The following is an 18,548-nucleotide window of genomic DNA, read 5'->3' as shown; positions in this document are numbered from 1 at the left end:
TAATAGATCAAAAGATGACAAAAACAACGCAGGTCATCTCTTTGCAGATTCTTCAACATGCAATTGTTGAAGATTGTAAGGAACTTTTGCTGCATGGGCAATGAAACCAACATCTCGAGCAACGTGATAGCGGCAAAGCCAGACATGCTTACAAAACCACGTGTTTGTTTGAAAAGAGTTTAAAGCCCCGACAATTAAATGAATGAAGATAGGCAGTTCAGATACATGAAATTATTCCCTACCTTATCGATGTAACACTCTACAAATTTTGAAGAATTTTCAATCAATCTCCATCTGTAATCATTATACGAACAATTTTAACCCGATAACCATCATGTACAAAACTGTATAATTCTAGCGTAAAAAAACTTCTTCCATCCACCAATCAACGACCAAATTTAACCGTCTGTTCCAACAGCGCACTGGGCAGGGGCCAGTTCCTTTTCCAACATGTTCGAAATGTCCGCCGCATCCACCGGGGTCGGGGGCCGTACCGTTTCGATCGGTTCGTGAGGGATTGCGGCCGGCTTCTGCTGTGCCTTCAGCTGCACCATCCGGTTGGGGCGCACCGGTGGGAAAAGTCGCAGCTCAGCCGGTGTTTCATCGTTCGTGTACAGCTGATCGCAGAAATAGATACGCTTGATGCGCACATTTGCATGTATCTGCAGCCGAACCGTCTCGACGTAATTGGTACCGTACGCACGCCTGATAAACTCGGCCAAATTCAACTGCACGTGGTTCCAATTGCAGGTCAACGATAGGGGCATGCAGGAGCTGAAATTATCCACGCGTGTTCCACTCTGATAGTTGGAAAAGCGTAGCCGACGTAGCGATTGTCTATCATCCAGGATCTAGGCAAAAGAGGGACAATGATCATGTTTTGTCTGAAAACATCAGAAAAAAACTAAAAAACCAGCTCACCTGAACCTCGAAGCAAAAGAACTTTTTCATATTTTTAACCAACATCACCAGAAACGGGAGCTTTATCGAAAGCGAGGGACATGGTGCACACGGTGCTACCATGTACGTGGTCGCAACATTCACCCCGATCAGTTCGAAGGCCAGGGAGCGGATATCTTCATCGGTTACCCGCCGCGAGTGCCCGTTTTTCGTGTGCACATCCCAGATGGCCAATGGTTTGCTTCCGGCGCTCGAGAAAACTGTCACGAATCTATGCTGAAAAGCGTTGCGGAACATCGTCAGGATGAGTTGCACAGAAGTTTAAAAAAAATACTGCCCACAACAAACTACCACACCGCTCTCTACATAACGTTGTCGACAACCACTCCATCGTGTGTCTTGGGCAGTGTTTGCTGTGATCCATTGGTCCAAAAATAATCAACCAGTATCGACCATCAATAGAAGCAGCATACGTGCGCTCAAAGCATGGAAGAATCAAAACCAAATCCAATCGCATATTTTTGTGAAAAAATATTACAATACAACTGTAAAATAATTGTTTGAATTTCGCCTTGTAGTCGCCATCCGCTCGGTACGCTGCCCGCAATCTGTTGTTGGTGTATAAAATCGATCAGCAATTAAAATCGAAAGCATTGTATGCTGCAACTTGATCCTGTCGGTATGGCAGAACTAATGCAGCCCTGCGAAAACGAAAGCAATTGCCCACGTCAATCAGAAACAGTTTGAACCCCAAACCGACTCCCCCACTGCCACCACACGTTGCTCTGTTTATACCTGTTCGCTGACCTACATTAACTAAATAAATCGATTTTGTTTCATCGCCGTCATATCCGTCGCCAGGGGTAACGCACAGGGCGTAAAAAAGCAGCAGCGCGCTGGCATTCTGCAACAGCACTTCTTTCGTACCGATGATAGTAGTGTGGAACTAGAGAACCATTTGTTTTGCACTGCAACACATTCAAATTCATCGTACCGAATGGATCGGAGCAGCTCCCAGCAGCGCAAAAAGCGCCGTGAATCGAAGCGCAAGTCGGGCGATAAAAAGAAACCCAACCCCCCGAACCGTTCGGAGGAAAGTTTACATCCCAGCTACACCAATCTACAGCCTCCATAGTAAGCATTGTCGTACCCTAAGCGTACCTAAAAAATGAAGCGTTTGTTGTGGGTAGTGTGAATCGAAAGATTGAACAAATCCGTTTCGCTTTCAGCTCGGCCATTTGTCGCCAACGGTATCACGCAAACAATGTGCTGTATGAGCAACAGTTCAACCACGAGCTGAAAATGCTGGAGCTGATGCAAAATTCGGCCTACGATTCGATGCGGTTCCATCGGTATGCAGCCCCCGAAATGGGGGACCAAAAAAGGAGAAGCCATCATTGACGTCACCCTCTTTTCTATCGTTTCTTTCCAGCCATTTTGCCATCACGACGCTCTGGCCACCGTTGCACACGCGCAAGGAGATTGAGTTTGTGTTGGATAAATTTTTCCGCCATCCGGAGCGACAGACACGCCGTCTGCATGAAATTATGAAAGGTCCTGTCCACTAAGGGTTGCAAGAGCCGTTGTTAGCCACGTTGTTGTTAGGACAGTGTAATAGAGACCGTTTAATTTGGAGCTTTCATGAGTAAACCATAATCCGTAAATGCTAAAAGAAAACTAGTTTTTGTGTTCCTACTATCATTCGAAACTATTTGTTTCAACATTTATTATCAGTTTATACTCAGCGGATGTTGGCCTATTGCATTGTCTATTGAACTGTTCTGTGCGGTACAGTGTACACCAAGCGTGTTTTCTAGTTGAAAGTTATCTTTACAGAGTTTTCCAGAAGTTCTCATAGCTGTGGGACACTTTATTAACACTTTCTTGCGTGAAATTAACTTAATGTAAAGGGAATTGGACTTTATAACACCATTGTTGGACAAATCTAATAGGAATTTGGAGCCTGTCCAAAAAGCGTGCCATAGAGTCCAATTTCCAATATATAAACTTCATTTCCTATAAGAAAGAGTCAAGTAAGTGTCGCACAACTATGAGAACCCCTGGAATCCCCTATAAAGTGAGTTTATGGTGTCAACTGGACTGGAAGAAATATGCACAATTGAGAAACTATTTTAATTCGAGAATTATTTGGCTCTTATTGGAACATTTTCCCTATTTCCTATTTAATTGTTTGTTTGTTTTTTTTTTCTAATTTAATTATCGATGGGCTAGATTGGTATTGGGGTGGAATTTTTCATTTTGATATTTTTGTATCAAATTTGTGTTGTTTTACTAATGATTTAGGTATTTCCCAATTCCCTCCTTGTTATTTTTGTTTTATCCAAGTGTTTTGTTTCTAAGGTTTACCCGTTATGACGTACTAGCATAACGGTTTTTGTTTTTCTCTGTTTTCTAAGCTGAGCAAATATGGGGGATCGTTTGTTTAATTTGTTGCTGCATTCAGCGCAACAAAACCTTTTTCTATTCCATTCTACTCTACCAAGGTGGGTTTAAGGATACTGTTATCGAGTATTTTTTGTGTAGCATTCAAGAGAGACATTTGTTGGATTATTCGTTAGATGGATGAAGAAGTCAGTTGATGAAGCTAACCACTACGAAATGGTACTGTGTTTTGGCTTCGAGTTGTTTTTGTTTTAGTGTGTTTGGTATATGTTAATGTATCCATATAGCCTTTTGCCTAACGATAATTCAGACTTCTATCTTTTCCACTGGTTTTGATACCCATCACCGTATATGTATGGGTGTGCTAACTCTAACGCGGCAATGCTCGCCACCAACCATTCGTCCAGCCGCTCTCAACGTTAATATCAAATCTACCCGTCGATGTTGTGGTACAGCATTGCACCTTATACAAAGAGCATCATTCTGCTCTTTCTGTTCGACATTTAATTTTTAGGTGGTTCGAGTTGCACTTGCTGCTAAACTTGCTTGCTATATTGTGGGGAGGAGTCGCCACAACTGACAACTGTTTTGTACCACTAATAACGTAATAATTAATTTTCTATGTTCAATTCCTCAACCGGGGAGGGTCCGGGAAGTGGGACAGGGATTAAGAAAATGTAAACTAATTAAATATTATATACTTTTCTTAGTCATGCTAAGTATCACAATAAGACAGTAAAAGAAGAAAAAAAAACAGAAACCACAAATATGCCTACAATGAAATGACTTCCGTCACTGATTCTATCATTTTAAGATGCCTTTTTCGACCATTTGTTGCACTTAAAGAATTGTATAAGCGAAAAAAAGCCCCTCTTGCACCAGCTTCATGAGTATTGCCAGCCAAAAAGGCGTACAAAATAAGCTACAGAAAAGAAAAAAAAACAGAAATGCTTATACAATATGCAATACAATATGAATTGTAAGAATAGAAAAAGTAAATTGAGCAGGTTTGATTTTTACCCATAAAGGTGGGAGGAAATGGTTCCAACAGCTACACCCAGTAACTTGCACACTCTTGTACATCTCCAAAACTCCTTTCCCTGTTACACACGCTCCCAGGCTACACTGGGTACCAAAATATTGTGTTAAAAATATATCATTTCGTTTCTAGGAAACGTGTGTCCTCTTCCTTTGCCTTGGTATACACTCTGTTTAACCTTCTTTTAGCTGTAGCGGATCGCACCAGCGCGCTTCCACACAAAAAAAAGTCTACTTACAATTACGCTGTACAAAACTTTAAAAAAACCTAACTAATCAAAAGGCTTTGAACACAAACAGTGTGAGATAAACGAGGAAAAGGGAACAAGAATAAAGTCAGCCACCCACAACGCCTTTTGCCAGTTTAACCGGCCGCAGCACCTTCCACCACGGATGAAACGATGCTGCTCGTGTCCGGAAACAGGTAGGTCATGATGGCAAAGTAGTGCACGAATGCGGCAAACACCACAAACAGATGCCAGATCGCGTGCGCGAAAGGGAACAGCCCGTCCGACTTAAAGAACACGATACCGATAATGTACAGCACGCCGCCAAACTTTAGCTCGGCCATACCGGTAAACTCGTGGCCCCACAGCACAATCACGACCGATGGGCCGAGTCCGATCACCACGTAGAAGAACGTCTCCAAGCACTTGTACCGTTCGTGGTACATCTGTACAAGAGAAAAGGCGGCAATTAATTTACAGACAATTACTAAAAAAATGTTAAAAAGATGGTAATTTACCTGTTGATAAACAATGCCCAGCACGGCCATCACCCAAACGCTCCACTTTACCACGGACACTATCTGCGGATGGGTCGTGTGTCCCAGGCTGAGCCACGGATAGTACGAGCCGGCGATGAAGATGTAGATCATCGCACGATCGCATCGGTGCAGCGCATCCTTCAGCGGCCGATTGTGGTTACAGTAGCAGACGCAGTGGAAGCAGGTCGAGACAAAGAACAGCATCGAAAGGGCCGCACCGTAGATGATGGCCGCAAGCGTTTGGGCGGGCGTGTGGCTGCGCCCGTAAAGGTAGAGGGCGGCATACATCGAGGGCAGTACCCAGGTACCGTGCGTGACTATGTTGGCAATGTGTTCAACCTACAGAACGGGGCAGATAAACGGAGCTGTTAGTTGCTGTTTCAAACAAAGAGCTGAAGAATCGCTACGTGATGTTGTGGCAGGGGTCTAAAGGTCATTTCATACAAACAACATGATTCACAACACATTCCTTAGCGGTAGCAATGATCAATCACTTGCGCTTTCTTGATGGTTTTATCAAAAGGTTATAAAAACCGTCCTATCTGGTCGCGATTCCTTCATCGTAATCTCGGTCGTAAACTGTTATCTACCATCTCGATCTTCATCCTTTTGCGATAACGACGCTTGGTGCTTATCAAACAAACAAACAAACAGACACATACCTTTGTCGGAATGTACGCACATCCCGGTGCGGCACGGGGGTTCTTTAGCTGAATCGTTTGCAATTGTTCCCACGGTAGCGTCGATAGGTCATAGCGTAGCTGTAGCCAAAACTCCAGCACACCAAACAGGTCCGCCTTTCCGGTACGCCCGGTCAGTGGACTTCCACCGGTGCTGCTTGGTAAACACTCATCACCCAGCGGACCACAGCTCATCGTAGCACCGTCGTACCCGCAGAGCTTAAAGTCTCCACACGGCGTGTGCTGCGGAGAGGGCGGCTGTCGGGCAGGGTGATGTTGATGGACACATGCTTTCGAGGGAGAGTATTGACCCGCTCCTCCGTCCACTGGTGGAACGTTGTAGTTGGCTGACCCCTTCGCAGGATAGGTGTCGTTACAGATAGCTGCCCCGGCGCGGGAAATGAGACCATCCTGCATCTTTGATGTTAGACGTGGCGCGCGCTTGTTCTGCTTACCGCGGCAGATAGGTCCGGTTCCTGGGTTCGCACAGAGCGGCGAGCTGAACATAAATTTAAAAAAAAACTATATAAAATATAGCTAGTTACACACATACACGAGCAGCATAAATAAACAATATTCGATGTGGTGCTTTGTACGTGATGCCCTTCGTTCGTTTCCTTTGACCGTATTCGTCTGCTTCGGTATGGGCGAGATAAGCGACACACACACGCGATAATAGCCTCTCACACCGCGTGTTCGCCAAACGCACATGGCGTGCCTGAGGACTAGCCGCAGCATGATGCTGACCCCCCGACCGTATCAGACCGGGCGGCGATAAACAATCATGCTTTGTTTACAAATAAAAATGCACGCTTTCAATCATCAACACTGTTACTTGGTTGCTGGTTGAGGTTCGAGCTAAATTTCGAATGCATTTTCAGCGCGTTATCTTTCACTCCTATCCACCACACTGTGGCATGTACGTAATCCGGTCTGGCTCTTCGCTTTGCCGTAACACTTGTACGGAAGACATTTTGCAGACATAATAAATTCATTGAAGGAAGAAAAAAAGGCACCTATGATCATAAATCATCCACAGCGAGAGTTTCGTTTACCGAGGCAGGCTGTGAAATGTGAGAACGATGCAAAACAAAAAACAGTTCCTCTTCAGTGACCCGTGTTGAACCCGCGCAAGAGGCGCTTTTTTGCGGGCGTCCACTGATTAGCTGCTCGCCATATGACGCACGGAAATTCCTAAAGCGATGCCGCCGCGAGTGTTTAAGGTAATTAAATACGTGTTTTTGTCCCGCAGGGAGAGAGGAGAATCTCCCTGCTTAATGGTTTACACAGAAATGGTGTATAGAAGAAAAACCCCGGGAAGCGAAGGAGATAATGATGAGTATTAGCAGGTACGTTGTCGGAAGTAATATTTCTTTACACCCAGATATTGCATTAAAATTGTGCTTTTTGTGAAAACATTCACCTTTTCAAATATTCCTCTATTTCGATGCCATAAAATTAAAAGGTCATCTATTTTCGAGGAAAAAAGGTATATCTCTCGCGCACCCACCCAGCCCCGTACCTTGACATTCAAATTCAATTAGGCCAATTACCGGTGTACTAAGACGAGCGCTGTGTGCTGGCTGGTGCCTCGGTATGTGTTGCAAAATCTCAACCATGCTTGGCGCTACACGCCAACCAGCACACACCTGTTCTTGTAAGCTGCGCCTTTGCGCCATCGACCATCGGTTGCGGTAGGAACCTGAACCGCGTTTTTTTCCTGCACAATGTAACGGCACGCTTGGCCACATAGTAGTGTTTATTTTTAGGCAAGTTAAACAAATCTCACCTAGTTAAGCGCATGCACCTAGTCGCGTTTCACTTTTCAATGAACGATTCAAATACGGCAGTACAGTTAGTGTGTGGTGCTGAAATCACGGTCATCAGCTGGCCGCACACCATCGTCGCTCGGGTTAAATTCCTTCACGATTAAAGGGGGGGAAAGCGATTGGGATTGAAGAATTTAATTGTTGCCAGGCAACATTAGAACCATGCAACTCGAACGATTATCCCATCCGCGAGCCATCAATCACAGGGTTCAATGGCACTCGTAGCCATGGTAATCATTTTACAATCAATTGGAAAACGACAGCATTTGCTGGGTGTGCTTTTAGATACTCTCTGCTTGAAAACGGTGTGCGAAAAGCTCGACAGGTACCATCGTGTGAAGAAATCTAATCCATCAACTTCACGTCGGCCCCCGCGAGACGGACAAGGAGGACAAACCCCGCATACAGCGCATAAATGGATTTGTGTCCTTAACATTTCGCATGGATAAGGCATTTTGGTGGGTAGGTACACGAGTACCGCCGAGGAGGAGATAATTATCTGCTGCCTAATGCAACTTCGCCTCGGGCGCCTGGTGGTTGTTTGCAACATTATCCACTTGCACTTACGGCACACGCGATACAAGAACAACAACAACAAAACCACCACATGGCACGGCGCATAAAGCAGGCTCAGCTGCTTTTACGAAATCCGCTCTAAACAACACTTTGTAGCAGCAGCAGCACCAGTTTGGCCAAAACGTGCCGAAGAACAGGTTCACACACGGCTGCATTGGCCCCGCACATGCACTTTTTAAGCAAGCTCATGGCCACTTTCGTGAATGGGAAAATAATTATGCTCGGCGTTGAGGAAAGTAGGGCACTAACAGATGGGTTTTTTTGCAAAGAGATACACACAAGACACCACACCACACGAAACGAAAGGAAGGAAGTGCCTAATTTCCATTGGCTTTTCCAGCGATATGTAAATCACCAATGTAAGGTACACATGCATGTTCCTATCATGCACTAAATCTATCTACGATTGCACATAAACTAGAAGCTTTTAATTGAACATTTCGTTTAATACTTCTTGAAACACGTACTGCTTGCAGAAACACAGAACAGGAGCGAAGCGTGCGCCACGAGAAGAAGTCAACAACCAACGAGCGAATGAATGGAACGTGCAGAGGTGTGTGTGTGCAAGCTACCTGCCCCCCCGATCCGTGAATGACAGCTGGCCGATGAGGGAAAAAAAGAAACAAAAACTATTTGACACTTTGGGAACTAGCGGTTTGATTATTTGGTTATTGGAATCGAGAAATTGTAATTGTATGAGGTGATAAAGCTATTGAAATTAGTAAACTTTTTTTTCTGGCAGCAAATTTAACTGATTGCAATTAATCGCCAAAAATCATCACCTATCAACGGTAATTTTAAAACCAACATTTCAACGCAAACGCATAAATTCTCGCCACGCTTGTCAAAACCGGTTTTCACGAGCTCGTTAATGCTCCGAATCGGTGCGATTTTTCCTCGCTAGCGATTGTTTTTGTAAGTCGTTGGGAGGGTTCAAGATGGCCACCAAAAAGCTCGCGTTAGTGTGCGATTGTGTTGGTGGATAAAGTAAAATGGCGAAAAAAATAAATACACTCCACTTCTCCACCATCTTTCCCTCAAAGACCCGACGGGCCCCTTCATTTCATGTGTGTGCCATATTAGCACCTGCGCTCCATCTGACTTTATCGTACATGTTCCGGTTTCGCATCAGCTGATCTGGTAGTGGATTTTTATGAATTTTCTTTATTCGTTTGTGGCCTTGAGACGCTAAAGGAATTTAGGAAAATTCTTTGATCTTTGATTGATATTTTCAATATTGATTATGTGTCGGTTCTGACGATCGCTGCTGTCAGACCATATGTCCCTGCGAGGCGATAATGTGCCCGAAAAAGTGTGCCGCAGTCTTGCGATACAGATTAACGTTTCCACGTATCGTTCCGCAGTCTTGCGATTGACCCCCGCCGATTCATCAAAGTTTCCCGCGGTCTTGAGTTCTATCGGAAAACCCTGTATCAATAGATAATTTTCAATTTAAAAAGGACATGGAAAAGGGTAAAAAGTAAGACAACATTGTTCACTCCACATTAACATCAACCACCGTGTTTGTTTACATTTTCCATACGTCCATAAGGCACGAAAGAGATGGCATGACACAACGAGCGAGAGCATACACACCTCGGCATATGAACAAAAATGGACGAAGCGTTCTTGGTGAAGTGTGTGACTCTTTGAAAAGAGCACTGTATGCAAGTAAAGGAAAGGTAGAGAAAATGAGCGAAATGCAGCAATATTCGAACGACAAAGCCCCTCGGCATGTTGTACGGGCCCTGAGCGCTGTCAATTGTGCGGCGGCGTGTTTTGGAATCGGTGCGGGTTGTTTATTTTCCGGCGTGCCGAATTCGGACCAGAAAAAGTATTTAGAAAAGCCCGGCCGAAACGATGGATTCCGGACTTTCGAGTCGCAACAGCAGTCTGGGCAATCAATACTCACGCTCCTACATGAAGCAGGAGCAGGCGAAACAGCAACGCCTGTCGTTGCCCATCTACTCGGTGCGCAAATCGTAAGTTTACCAACACAACACTCCCACGCGGTTTTGTTGCTTCATGCTACCCCATCTTCCCATCCGCAGGCTGATGGAAATGGTGCGAAAGTCGTCCACGATCATCGTGCTGGGTGAGACGGGTAGTGGAAAAACAACCCAGATGCCACAGTTCATCTACGAGGCGGGACTGAACGGGGACAAAATGATTGCCATCACGCAACCGCGCCGAGTGGCCGCTATTACCGTCGCAAAGTGGGTCGCGCAGGAGATGGGCACCAATCTGGGCGATTTGGTGGGGTACACGGTGCGCTTCGAGGACATGACGTCGGAAAACACGCAGGTTAAGTACATGACCGATGGTATTCTGTGCCGGGAGGCGCTGTCCGATCGGCAGCTGCGCAACTACAACGTGATCATACTGGACGAGGTGCACGAACGGACCATCGCGACGGATGTGCTGCTGGGAGTGGTGAAGAAAGCGCAACAGATACGAGCCCTCAAGCGCATGACGCCGCTGAAGGTGATCATCATGTCGGCCACGATGGACTGCGACCATTTTGCGAGCTACTTTTCCGACTGTCCGATCGTTTACCTGCAAGGCCGCACGTACCAGGTGAAGGTGTACCAGATGGTGGAGAAAATGCACTACATCGAGGCGTGTCTGAAGACGGTGGTAGAGATCCACCAAACGCAACCGGCCGGCGATGTGCTGGTGTTCCTAACCGGTCAGGAAGAAATAGAAGCAACCGTTGGCAAGATGCGACGCTTGGCTAAGGTATAGGACACGCCAGTGAGCGCGTGCATGCTCTCGTACATTCGCTAATGATGTTTTCCGCAATTTTAGAGCTTCTCGCCGGACCTTCCAAAGCTTGCCGTTCATCCAATGTACGCCGCGCTGCCACAGAACCAACAGTTGGACGTGTTCAACCCTGCGCCGGGTAACGTGCGGAAGGTAATATTTGCGACCAACATTGCCGAAACGTCCATTACGATCAACGGCATCCGGTATGTGGTGGATTGTGGCCGCGCGAAGGTACGCGCGTACGATCCCATCACGGGGATGGACATGCTGAAGGTGTCCTGGATATCGCAGGCGCAAGCCCACCAGCGGACGGGCCGTGCGGGGCGCTTGAGCGATGGCGTTTGCTACCGCACGTACTCCAAGGAGGTGTACGGGCATTTGGAAAAGATGACGACGCCGGAGATCCTGCGCTGCAACATGGCCGCCACCATCCTGAACCTGCTCGTGATGGGCGTCAACTACAAAGACTTTGACTTTATCGACAAACCGCCGGAGGAGGCGATCGTGGGCGGGCTGCTAGAGCTGAAGGCGCTGAATGCGATCTCCTCGGTGGAGAATCCCATCCTGACCGCGCTCGGCACCAAGATGGCACGCTTTCCGCTCGATCCCAAGTACTCCAAGATGTTGCTTTCCGCGCCCAAGTTCGGCTGCCTGGAGGAGATGCTCACCATCATCGCGATGCTGTCGGGCGAGAACGTCTTTACCAACAGTGTGCACAAGCGCGAACAGATGCTGATCGCACACTCCAAGTTTTTCGACCGCTCGGGCGACCACATCACGCTGCTGAACGTGTTCAACGAGTTTAAGACGCGGGCCAAACCGAAGGTCTGGTGCTTCGACAACTTCCTCAACGAGCGCAACCTAACGCACGTGGCCTCGATCCGGGAGCAGCTGAGCGAAATTTGCAAAGCGCTCGACCTGCCGAGCAGCACGTGCGGGAAGGATACGACCCCCGTCGCCAAGTGTTTGCTGACCGGGCTGTTTGCGAACATTGCCACGAAGCAGCCGGACCACCTGTACCTCACCTCGACCAGCGCACTGAAGGCCCGCATACATCCGTCCAGCGCGGTGTGCGGGAAATTCCGGCCCCCGGTCGTCGTCTACACCGAGCTGGTGGCGACGCGACTCAACTATCTGCGCAACGTGACCGAAATCGATCCGGCGTGGATCGACGAGGTGGTGCCGAACGTGAGCCAGTACCAGACGAAGGGCTTCAAGGAGAACCACTTCCGGGCGTTCCAATCGCACAAATGAATACTTGCTGGAAGTATTCCGTTGCGTTAGCTAACTAATTTTCCTAGCGATTAAGTGGGGAAGCGGCGAGTTGTGCGTGTGCCCCATCATCGCACGCGCGCAATCTTTCAACGAATGTTTTGGAAACGTCCGTTGCTTAGTTGAACTAAGTGTAAAATTTGGAGAAAAAAAAACAATCATCACGTGGCATTTCTCATTTGTAAAATACATTCTTCATGAACTATTTACCAACATTTTCACAGCAATCGATTTTTTCTTTTTCTTTTGGTAGCGATTTGAAAAACATCCGAAATTGGATCGTTCGAAACGAGGGAAAATAAACTGTAGAACCACTGTCCTACCCCTCACATGTGGGATTTTGACAGCAGCCATCAAAGCAGAAACTGACAGCAGTCGTCAATTTGTGCTAATTGGACAAAAAAAAACTGATTCACGAACGAAACGAAGAAAGACATCACGAACGACGACCTAGCGGCGCGGAAAAGTGTCGAAAAAAGGGAATATTCTCACTCGCCAGAGCACGGGAAAAGTGCTTTCCCCGACGGTACGGAAGGAAATCGAGGATTGAGTGCATTGTGCGTGCTGTGTGCGGTGCGTTCTTATATAATACAATCGGCTCTAGCGAACCCTCTCGGGCAAGTCCAGTCGTCGTCCTCGTCGTTGTCGTCGTCGTTGTCGTCGTTTGTCTCAACAGAGTTGCACAGCCTGTTCTTGGTGTGGGGCGAGGCGGTGGTGCATTCCACCGAAATTTATCCACTCACTACCCTTTTCCCACTGCAAAAGTGTTCTTCACCACGAAAAGTGGCAACAAAACGCATCTCACACGGTGTAAGAGTGCAGACGAGACGAGAGAGAGAGAGAGAGACAAAAAAACCGCAGACTCACTCTTGCCCCAGCAGAGGAGGGAACGGAAGCCGCATCAAATCATTCTCCCCCCAGCAGTAGAGGTGGGGTCCGGAAGTGGTGTTCTGGTTTTAGGCCCAGACTGTCACATACACACACACACATACACACGTCACGTACCGCGTTAATTGAGGCAAAAAGTGTGTAAAGCCCTCCGCCGTGTGTGTTCCGCACGAACAGCTTTTACAGAGGCCTCCGTGTGTGTGTGTTTGTGTGTGTGTGCGTGTGTATGCATTGAGTGCGCGCCTGTGTGCATGTGTGTGTGTGTGTGTAGGGGGTGCTAGATTTGGCCCGTATGTTTGTTGTGCTTACACTCTGCCCCCACCACCAACCAGCAGCCAAATCTTAATCGATTGCAGTGCGACCGTGCGGTTCCGGCTGTTAACTAACTTGCGCTTACACTGCCCATATCCGTGAGCCCCTGGTGATAAGAAGCGGAAGTGAAAGAGAGTGAAGAAGAGTGAGAGAAAAAGAGGGAGAGTGTGTGTGTGTGAGAGAGATAGGGAGAACAAAAGCACCGCACAGAGTCAATTGGTGATTAGGGCGGATAGACTGCGCTGGCTGAATTGATCCCGTAACTCCGAAACAGCGGTCGTCCCCCTACTGTGAGTGGTGCACAAACAGGGAAATCCATCCCAAACCAAAACCGAACCGAACCAATCATCATGGTAAGCCTTGCACTAGCAAACTGCTCGAAACGGCCCTCCTGCTGGATCAATGATGCTAAATGGTTTTCCGGATCTTTTCCTCCGCCTTCTAGAATTTCCTCCGGTTTGGCCAGTCGGCCGACATCGACGTCGTGTTCGATGGGGCCGAAAACCGGCAGCAGGCGGAAATCAAAACAGAGGACGGCAAGAAGGACAAGTACCTGCTGTACTACGACGGCGAAACGGTGGGCGGAAAGGTGAACATTACGCTCAAAAAACCGGGCAGCAAGCTGGAACACCAGGGTATCAAAATCGAGCTTATCGGTGAGTATAGCTGCCGCTGCCGCCGCCGCTGCTGCTGTGCGTTATTTGTATGGATGCGCAACGATCCACCACCAATCGCTGTGTGTGTGCATGTGCCGACCCAGTCGTTGGTCATATCACTGCACCGCGGAGGGAGGGTTTCGGTGCTGGCGTGTGTATGTGTTTGCACCCAAACGCTGGTTTGTGCCAAATTCGCGTAAAGGGCAGAACAGATTTGACTTGGTTTTTTGGTTTCGGTACCCTTTTTTAAAGCGAATTAGACCTACATATCAATTCCGGCCAATTGGTTTCTGTCGGTGCATTTCTTCACCCACGGACATTGTTGGAATTCGGATAAAAAAACCAATTTGCTTATAGGGCGGGAAGCTCGCACGGCCGCAGAATTCTTATCAGAGAAGCTAGGCCAAACGGCGCACGTCATCTTCATCGCTCCCTCTGTAACAGCTAGTGGCAGGCAGTTTTATCAATTTGTTGACTTTTCAGCCCACCACCAAGATATTAATACACACAAATTAAACCAGTCCTCCGCGGGCGACGCAAGGGTTTGCGCCATTCGATAAATGAATCTGCGTTGTGTGTTTGTGTTTGCGAACACAGCAGCGCGCAGCAACAACAAGCGTCTACTTCTTCTTCTCCCGGCTAAATCGTTTCGTTATGGTGCTGCGCCCCGTTCGTTACAGGTCAAATTGAATTGTATTACGATAGGGGCAATCATCACGACTTTCTGAGCCTGGTGCGCGAGCTGGCCCGGCCGGGCGACCTCATCCAGAACACGTCATATCCGTTCGAGTTTGCGAACGTGGAGAAACCGTACGAGGTGTACGTCGGCTCGAACGTTCGATTACGGTAGGAATTGCAGTGCACTGAGCTTGCCACTTGTTGTTTGCTGTACGATTTATGCGATATTTTCTGTTGCCACTGCCCAACTGCCAGATACTTCCTGCGGGTGACGATCGTGCGCCGGCTGAGTGATATCGTGCGGGAGGTGGACATTGCGGTGCATACGCTGTCGAGCTATCCGGACACGAACAGTCCAATCAAGATGGAGGTGGGCATCGAGGACTGTTTGCACATCGAGTTCGAGTACAACAAGAGCAAGTGAGTTCCGAGGGGGGGAAAAGCGAATTCATACGAGAATGCTTCTGTTTAACGCCTGTCTCCTTCTCTCCCTTTGCTCCAGGTACCACTTAAAGGATGTGATTGTGGGCAAAATCTATTTTCTGCTGGTGCGCATTAAGATTAAACACATGGAAATAGCCATCATCAAGCGGGAACAGACTGGTTCGGGTGAGTTTCGTTTTCGTTTTTGTTTTTCCACGCTTTACACACATTCCAAATTCCGCTGTTTTGCTAATACACTAAACACGTTTTTCATTCCGCCCAACACCCCTCCCCCCCCCCCTTCCCGTAGGACCTAACATGTACACGGAGAACGAAATTATCGCCAAGTACGAAATCATGGACGGGTCGCCGGTGAAGGGTGAAAGCATACCGATCCGGGTGTTTCTCGCCGGGTACGACCTCACCGTGACGATGCGCGAGATTAACAAGAAGTTCTCGGTCCGCTACTTCCTCAATCTGGTGCTAATTGACACCGAAGACCGGCGGTACTTCAAACAGCAGGAAATCACGCTCTGGCGCAAGGCGGAAAAGACGCGCAAATCGCTCACGCCGTCGCAGGCGGCCGCCATTGCCGCGGCCCAGGGCGGTGCGGCCGGGCTGATGCCGGGCCAGCTGGTGGCAGCGACGGGCTCGAGCAATAACCCGCACATACCTCACCATCTCGTCGGGCAGGGTACGATGAGCTCGCTCGCCTCGAAGGAGCTGCCGTCCGGCGTGGGGGGCACCGGTGCGGCCGGTGCTGGCGGGCTGCTCGGGGAAGGTAGTGCCGACGAGGACAGTGTCGGCGGGCTGAAGCGTTCGGACGATTCCAATCCAATTATGGGACTGTTTACGGAGGACAATTCACAGGCGGGTATGTACGGTTTTGGCGCATGCTGATTGCTTGTATGAGGGTGTGATTGCTTATTTTGGCTTTTTTTTTTTGGGTAGATCTACGACCTAAGCCAGCGGTGCGACAGCGTAGCGACGATGCGCAGCAAGACAACAGCTCTCGCTCGGTAAACAGCAACTTGAAGCCGGGTGAAATGCCCCTACACGTCGAACCGGATGAAGATTCGCTGCCCGAGCAGCAGCAGCAGCAGACCCAGCCGGCCCAGCAGCCCCAGTCGGCGCAGCAGCATCTGCACCGGGAGGCCGGCGATGGTGCCGCCTCGATATCGCAAACGACGGACGAGGAAACGTCCTCCCTGTTCGATGCGAACGATTTGAGTTTCAATGCGGCCAGCAGCAGCAACCCGTCGGCGAACGTAGCCGCCACCCCAGCGACGATCGTGGCTGATCCGACCTCCTCGCCGACGGTGAGCAGCTCGATAACGAAACCAACGGCGGGCGAGGAAGCGGCCGACGATGAAACCGGAGTCTCGGCAAGCAGCAGGGACACCGAACAGCAGCAGCAGCAGGACGAAGAGACTGCGCCCATGCCGGAAGTGACGAGTACGGAGGTCAATGCTAGCAACAGCAGCAGCACCACCACCACTACGACAAGCCCGGTGCCGCCTACGGCGACAGCAGCCACGGCAGTGTCAAGCTCCGCTTCATCACCGCCCCCGTTGGCGGCGAAACCGGCCAAACCTCGAAAGCCAGTGCTCGAATAAGCGGCGGCAATGCGCCATTTATAATACGCCAATTTGCTCTTGAATCCTCTGGTCTGCGCTGGTCCATACGTCCATGTTGCGCGCCGTTTTGGTGGTTACGAGGCAAAAGTAAGAAGCAATGGAGTTAGATGTTAAAGGGAGAAGGAGAGCGAAAGCTAGCTGATACTACACACGAGCACCAATTGCAGGCACCAGGAGCACACGGGAGCGTTTGTGGAGGTGTGCAGGATAAAAGTGATGAATCGGACGTAAAGGGAGCGTGCGGTAGCATATATATAACGAAATGTTTCTTATTTTCTGTTGTATAGGAAACAAATTATCCCTTACTAAGAGTTGGGCAAGTTGAAAGCACGCATCCTTGGGTAAAGAAGAAATGTGCAACAATTCAGTTGCATACTCAGCGGTTCGATAGGAAAGAGGGAAGAAGGATTTTAAAATCAATGGCACACGATCGTTAGTAAAATCGTTGCAACGCCGGCTTGAAAATGGAAATGGGCAACAGAAACGAACGATGTAGGGAACGGTAAGAAGCGCAAAACGCATGGCTGGCTGGGATGCATGAGCATACACTTTTGGCATTGCTGTATGACAAAATCCACCCGTCCGAGGTGGTTTGAGCGGAATTTCATCGACAATTTCGATGAGGCAAACAGCAGCAGGCTGGGAAAGACACTTCAGTGCGAAATGATCGATGCCCACTCGGTTCGGTTCACTCACAATTCACACACACACAACCCTATGAAATTTATCAATGGTTTACGGTTTTGAAAACATTGCAGGTCAGCTGGACAGGGGTTGCTACTTTTTATTTAGTCAATTTTTGGCTGTACACGGGCACGAAATCGAAAATGTGAAAAAAAACGTCGCGAAATGTAGGTGTAAAGAGCTCTAGTAGCCGTGCGCAGTGTTATATCAGTTGCGTGCGGTCGAAACGGAACGTTAATAATTACTTTGTAAGCTTTGCTAAACTAGGTTTTAAGGTATCACCCATCCTATCCCTATCCCTTTGTGTCTGGCAGGTTATTATATCCAAATTTGTCCCAGGCCCCTTTTGATTTAGTAAGGTACATATTACATAGTGGCAAATTATTCCTGTTGTATTTTCGACACTGTTTTCTTCTTTCCCTTTTTTGCGTACTACACTACTCTAAGAAGGAACGGGGGCGAACGGGTCGTTGCGCACGCTGGCTCCGTAGCTCCTGTAACGGACTGTTGAAAAAAAAACAAAACAAAACAAAAACGTTGTTACTACATTTAAGCTAGATGTGAGGATGATTGATTGATGCAAAACAGATCGTGTGTGCTAATGTGCGGGATGGCAAAAAGCACATACAAAAAATAACACATGCTCCTAACACGTATATGAATGAGACAGCGGTAGATACACCATACAGGTCTTCTGCTGCAAAGGCGGAATGAAGAAAATCGATTTAAAAATTAACAAGCGGGATAATGTAAGCACTTGCACACGTGGTTATGTATGCCGTATTATGAACACAACTGAAACTGATTTAACAACAATTTAGGCAAACCTAGAAAGAGGAGGGAGTGATAACAAACAGCAACAACAAAAACTATAAGAAGTATATATATATATTGAAAATAAACATGCTAAGTATATGAAATCAGAAAGCAAAGTAATTTGAGTGCTATTTTCCTTTCAATTTTACCGTTTATGCAATTTTAGAACACACGTTGAAGCGAACCCTGCAGAAGCTGGTTTGAAGTACTGCACCCGGTGTGCT

General features: G+C 47.9%; 5 protein-coding genes across 12 annotated transcripts; 3 read left to right on the top strand and 2 right to left on the bottom strand.

Moving 5' to 3' along the window:
* Positions 1-231: 231 nt before the first annotated feature.
* Positions 232-1,670, bottom strand: LOC120893697 (cilia- and flagella-associated protein 20-like). Its single transcript, XM_040295733.1, has 2 exons — positions 922-1,670; positions 232-851 (listed from the first exon to the last, which is right to left on the bottom strand). Exons 1-2 carry the CDS (start codon positions 1,195-1,197, stop codon positions 399-401), a joined length of 729 nt encoding a protein of 242 aa, XP_040151667.1. The 5' UTR covers positions 1,198-1,670; the 3' UTR covers positions 232-398.
* Positions 1,671-1,805: 135 nt separating this feature from the next.
* LOC120893698 lies at positions 1,806-2,572 on the top strand. The gene is made up of 3 exons (XM_040295734.1): positions 1,806-2,034; positions 2,130-2,252; positions 2,333-2,572. The coding sequence occupies exons 1-3, from the start codon at positions 1,898-1,900 to the stop codon at positions 2,466-2,468; spliced, it is 396 nt and encodes a 131-aa protein (XP_040151668.1). The 5' UTR covers positions 1,806-1,897; the 3' UTR covers positions 2,469-2,572.
* A 9-nt stretch (positions 2,573-2,581) lies between these two features.
* LOC120893696 (monocyte to macrophage differentiation factor) lies at positions 2,582-8,731 on the bottom strand. Of its 3 annotated transcripts, none has more exons than XM_040295730.1 (4): positions 8,660-8,731; positions 5,770-6,286; positions 5,087-5,446; positions 2,582-5,014 (listed from the first exon to the last, which is right to left on the bottom strand). In XM_040295730.1, exons 2-4 carry the CDS (start codon positions 6,202-6,204, stop codon positions 4,706-4,708), a joined length of 1,104 nt encoding a protein of 367 aa, XP_040151664.1. In that variant the 5' UTR covers positions 6,205-6,286; positions 8,660-8,731; the 3' UTR covers positions 2,582-4,705. The 3 variants fall into 3 exon arrangements, with proteins under 3 accessions (XP_040151664.1, XP_040151666.1, XP_040151663.1); XM_040295732.1 differs by having other exon boundaries at positions 8,644-8,708; XM_040295729.1 differs by lacking the exon at positions 8,660-8,731 and adding an exon at positions 7,577-7,677.
* A 1,034-nt stretch (positions 8,732-9,765) lies between these two features.
* Positions 9,766-12,445, top strand: LOC120893695 (ATP-dependent RNA helicase DHX33). The gene is made up of 3 exons (XM_040295728.1): positions 9,766-10,174; positions 10,244-10,931; positions 11,001-12,445. The coding sequence occupies exons 1-3, from the start codon at positions 10,053-10,055 to the stop codon at positions 12,210-12,212; spliced, it is 2,022 nt and encodes a 673-aa protein (XP_040151662.1). The 5' UTR covers positions 9,766-10,052; the 3' UTR covers positions 12,213-12,445.
* A 173-nt stretch (positions 12,446-12,618) lies between these two features.
* Positions 12,619-18,435, top strand: LOC120898642 (endochitinase A). Of its 6 annotated transcripts, none has more exons than XM_040304765.1 (8): positions 12,619-12,756; positions 13,475-13,783; positions 13,876-14,086; positions 14,767-14,932; positions 15,020-15,184; positions 15,267-15,373; positions 15,498-16,061; positions 16,139-18,435. In XM_040304765.1, exons 2-8 carry the CDS (start codon positions 13,781-13,783, stop codon positions 16,801-16,803), a joined length of 1,881 nt encoding a protein of 626 aa, XP_040160699.1. In that variant the 5' UTR covers positions 12,619-12,756; positions 13,475-13,780; the 3' UTR covers positions 16,804-18,435. The 6 variants fall into 6 exon arrangements, with proteins under 6 accessions (XP_040160699.1, XP_040160701.1, XP_040160700.1 ...); XM_040304767.1 differs by having other exon boundaries at positions 13,454-13,783; XM_040304766.1 differs by having other exon boundaries at positions 13,451-13,783.
* The last annotated feature ends 113 nt before the right edge of the window (positions 18,436-18,548 follow it).

Source organism: Anopheles arabiensis, chromosome 2 (genome assembly GCF_016920715.1).
Source record: "Anopheles arabiensis isolate DONGOLA chromosome 2, AaraD3, whole genome shotgun sequence".
Lineage (NCBI taxonomy): Eukaryota > Metazoa > Arthropoda > Insecta > Diptera > Culicidae > Anopheles > Anopheles arabiensis.
Note: the sequence above shows the minus strand (reverse complement) of the source record. Positions and strands in the feature narration are given on the sequence as shown.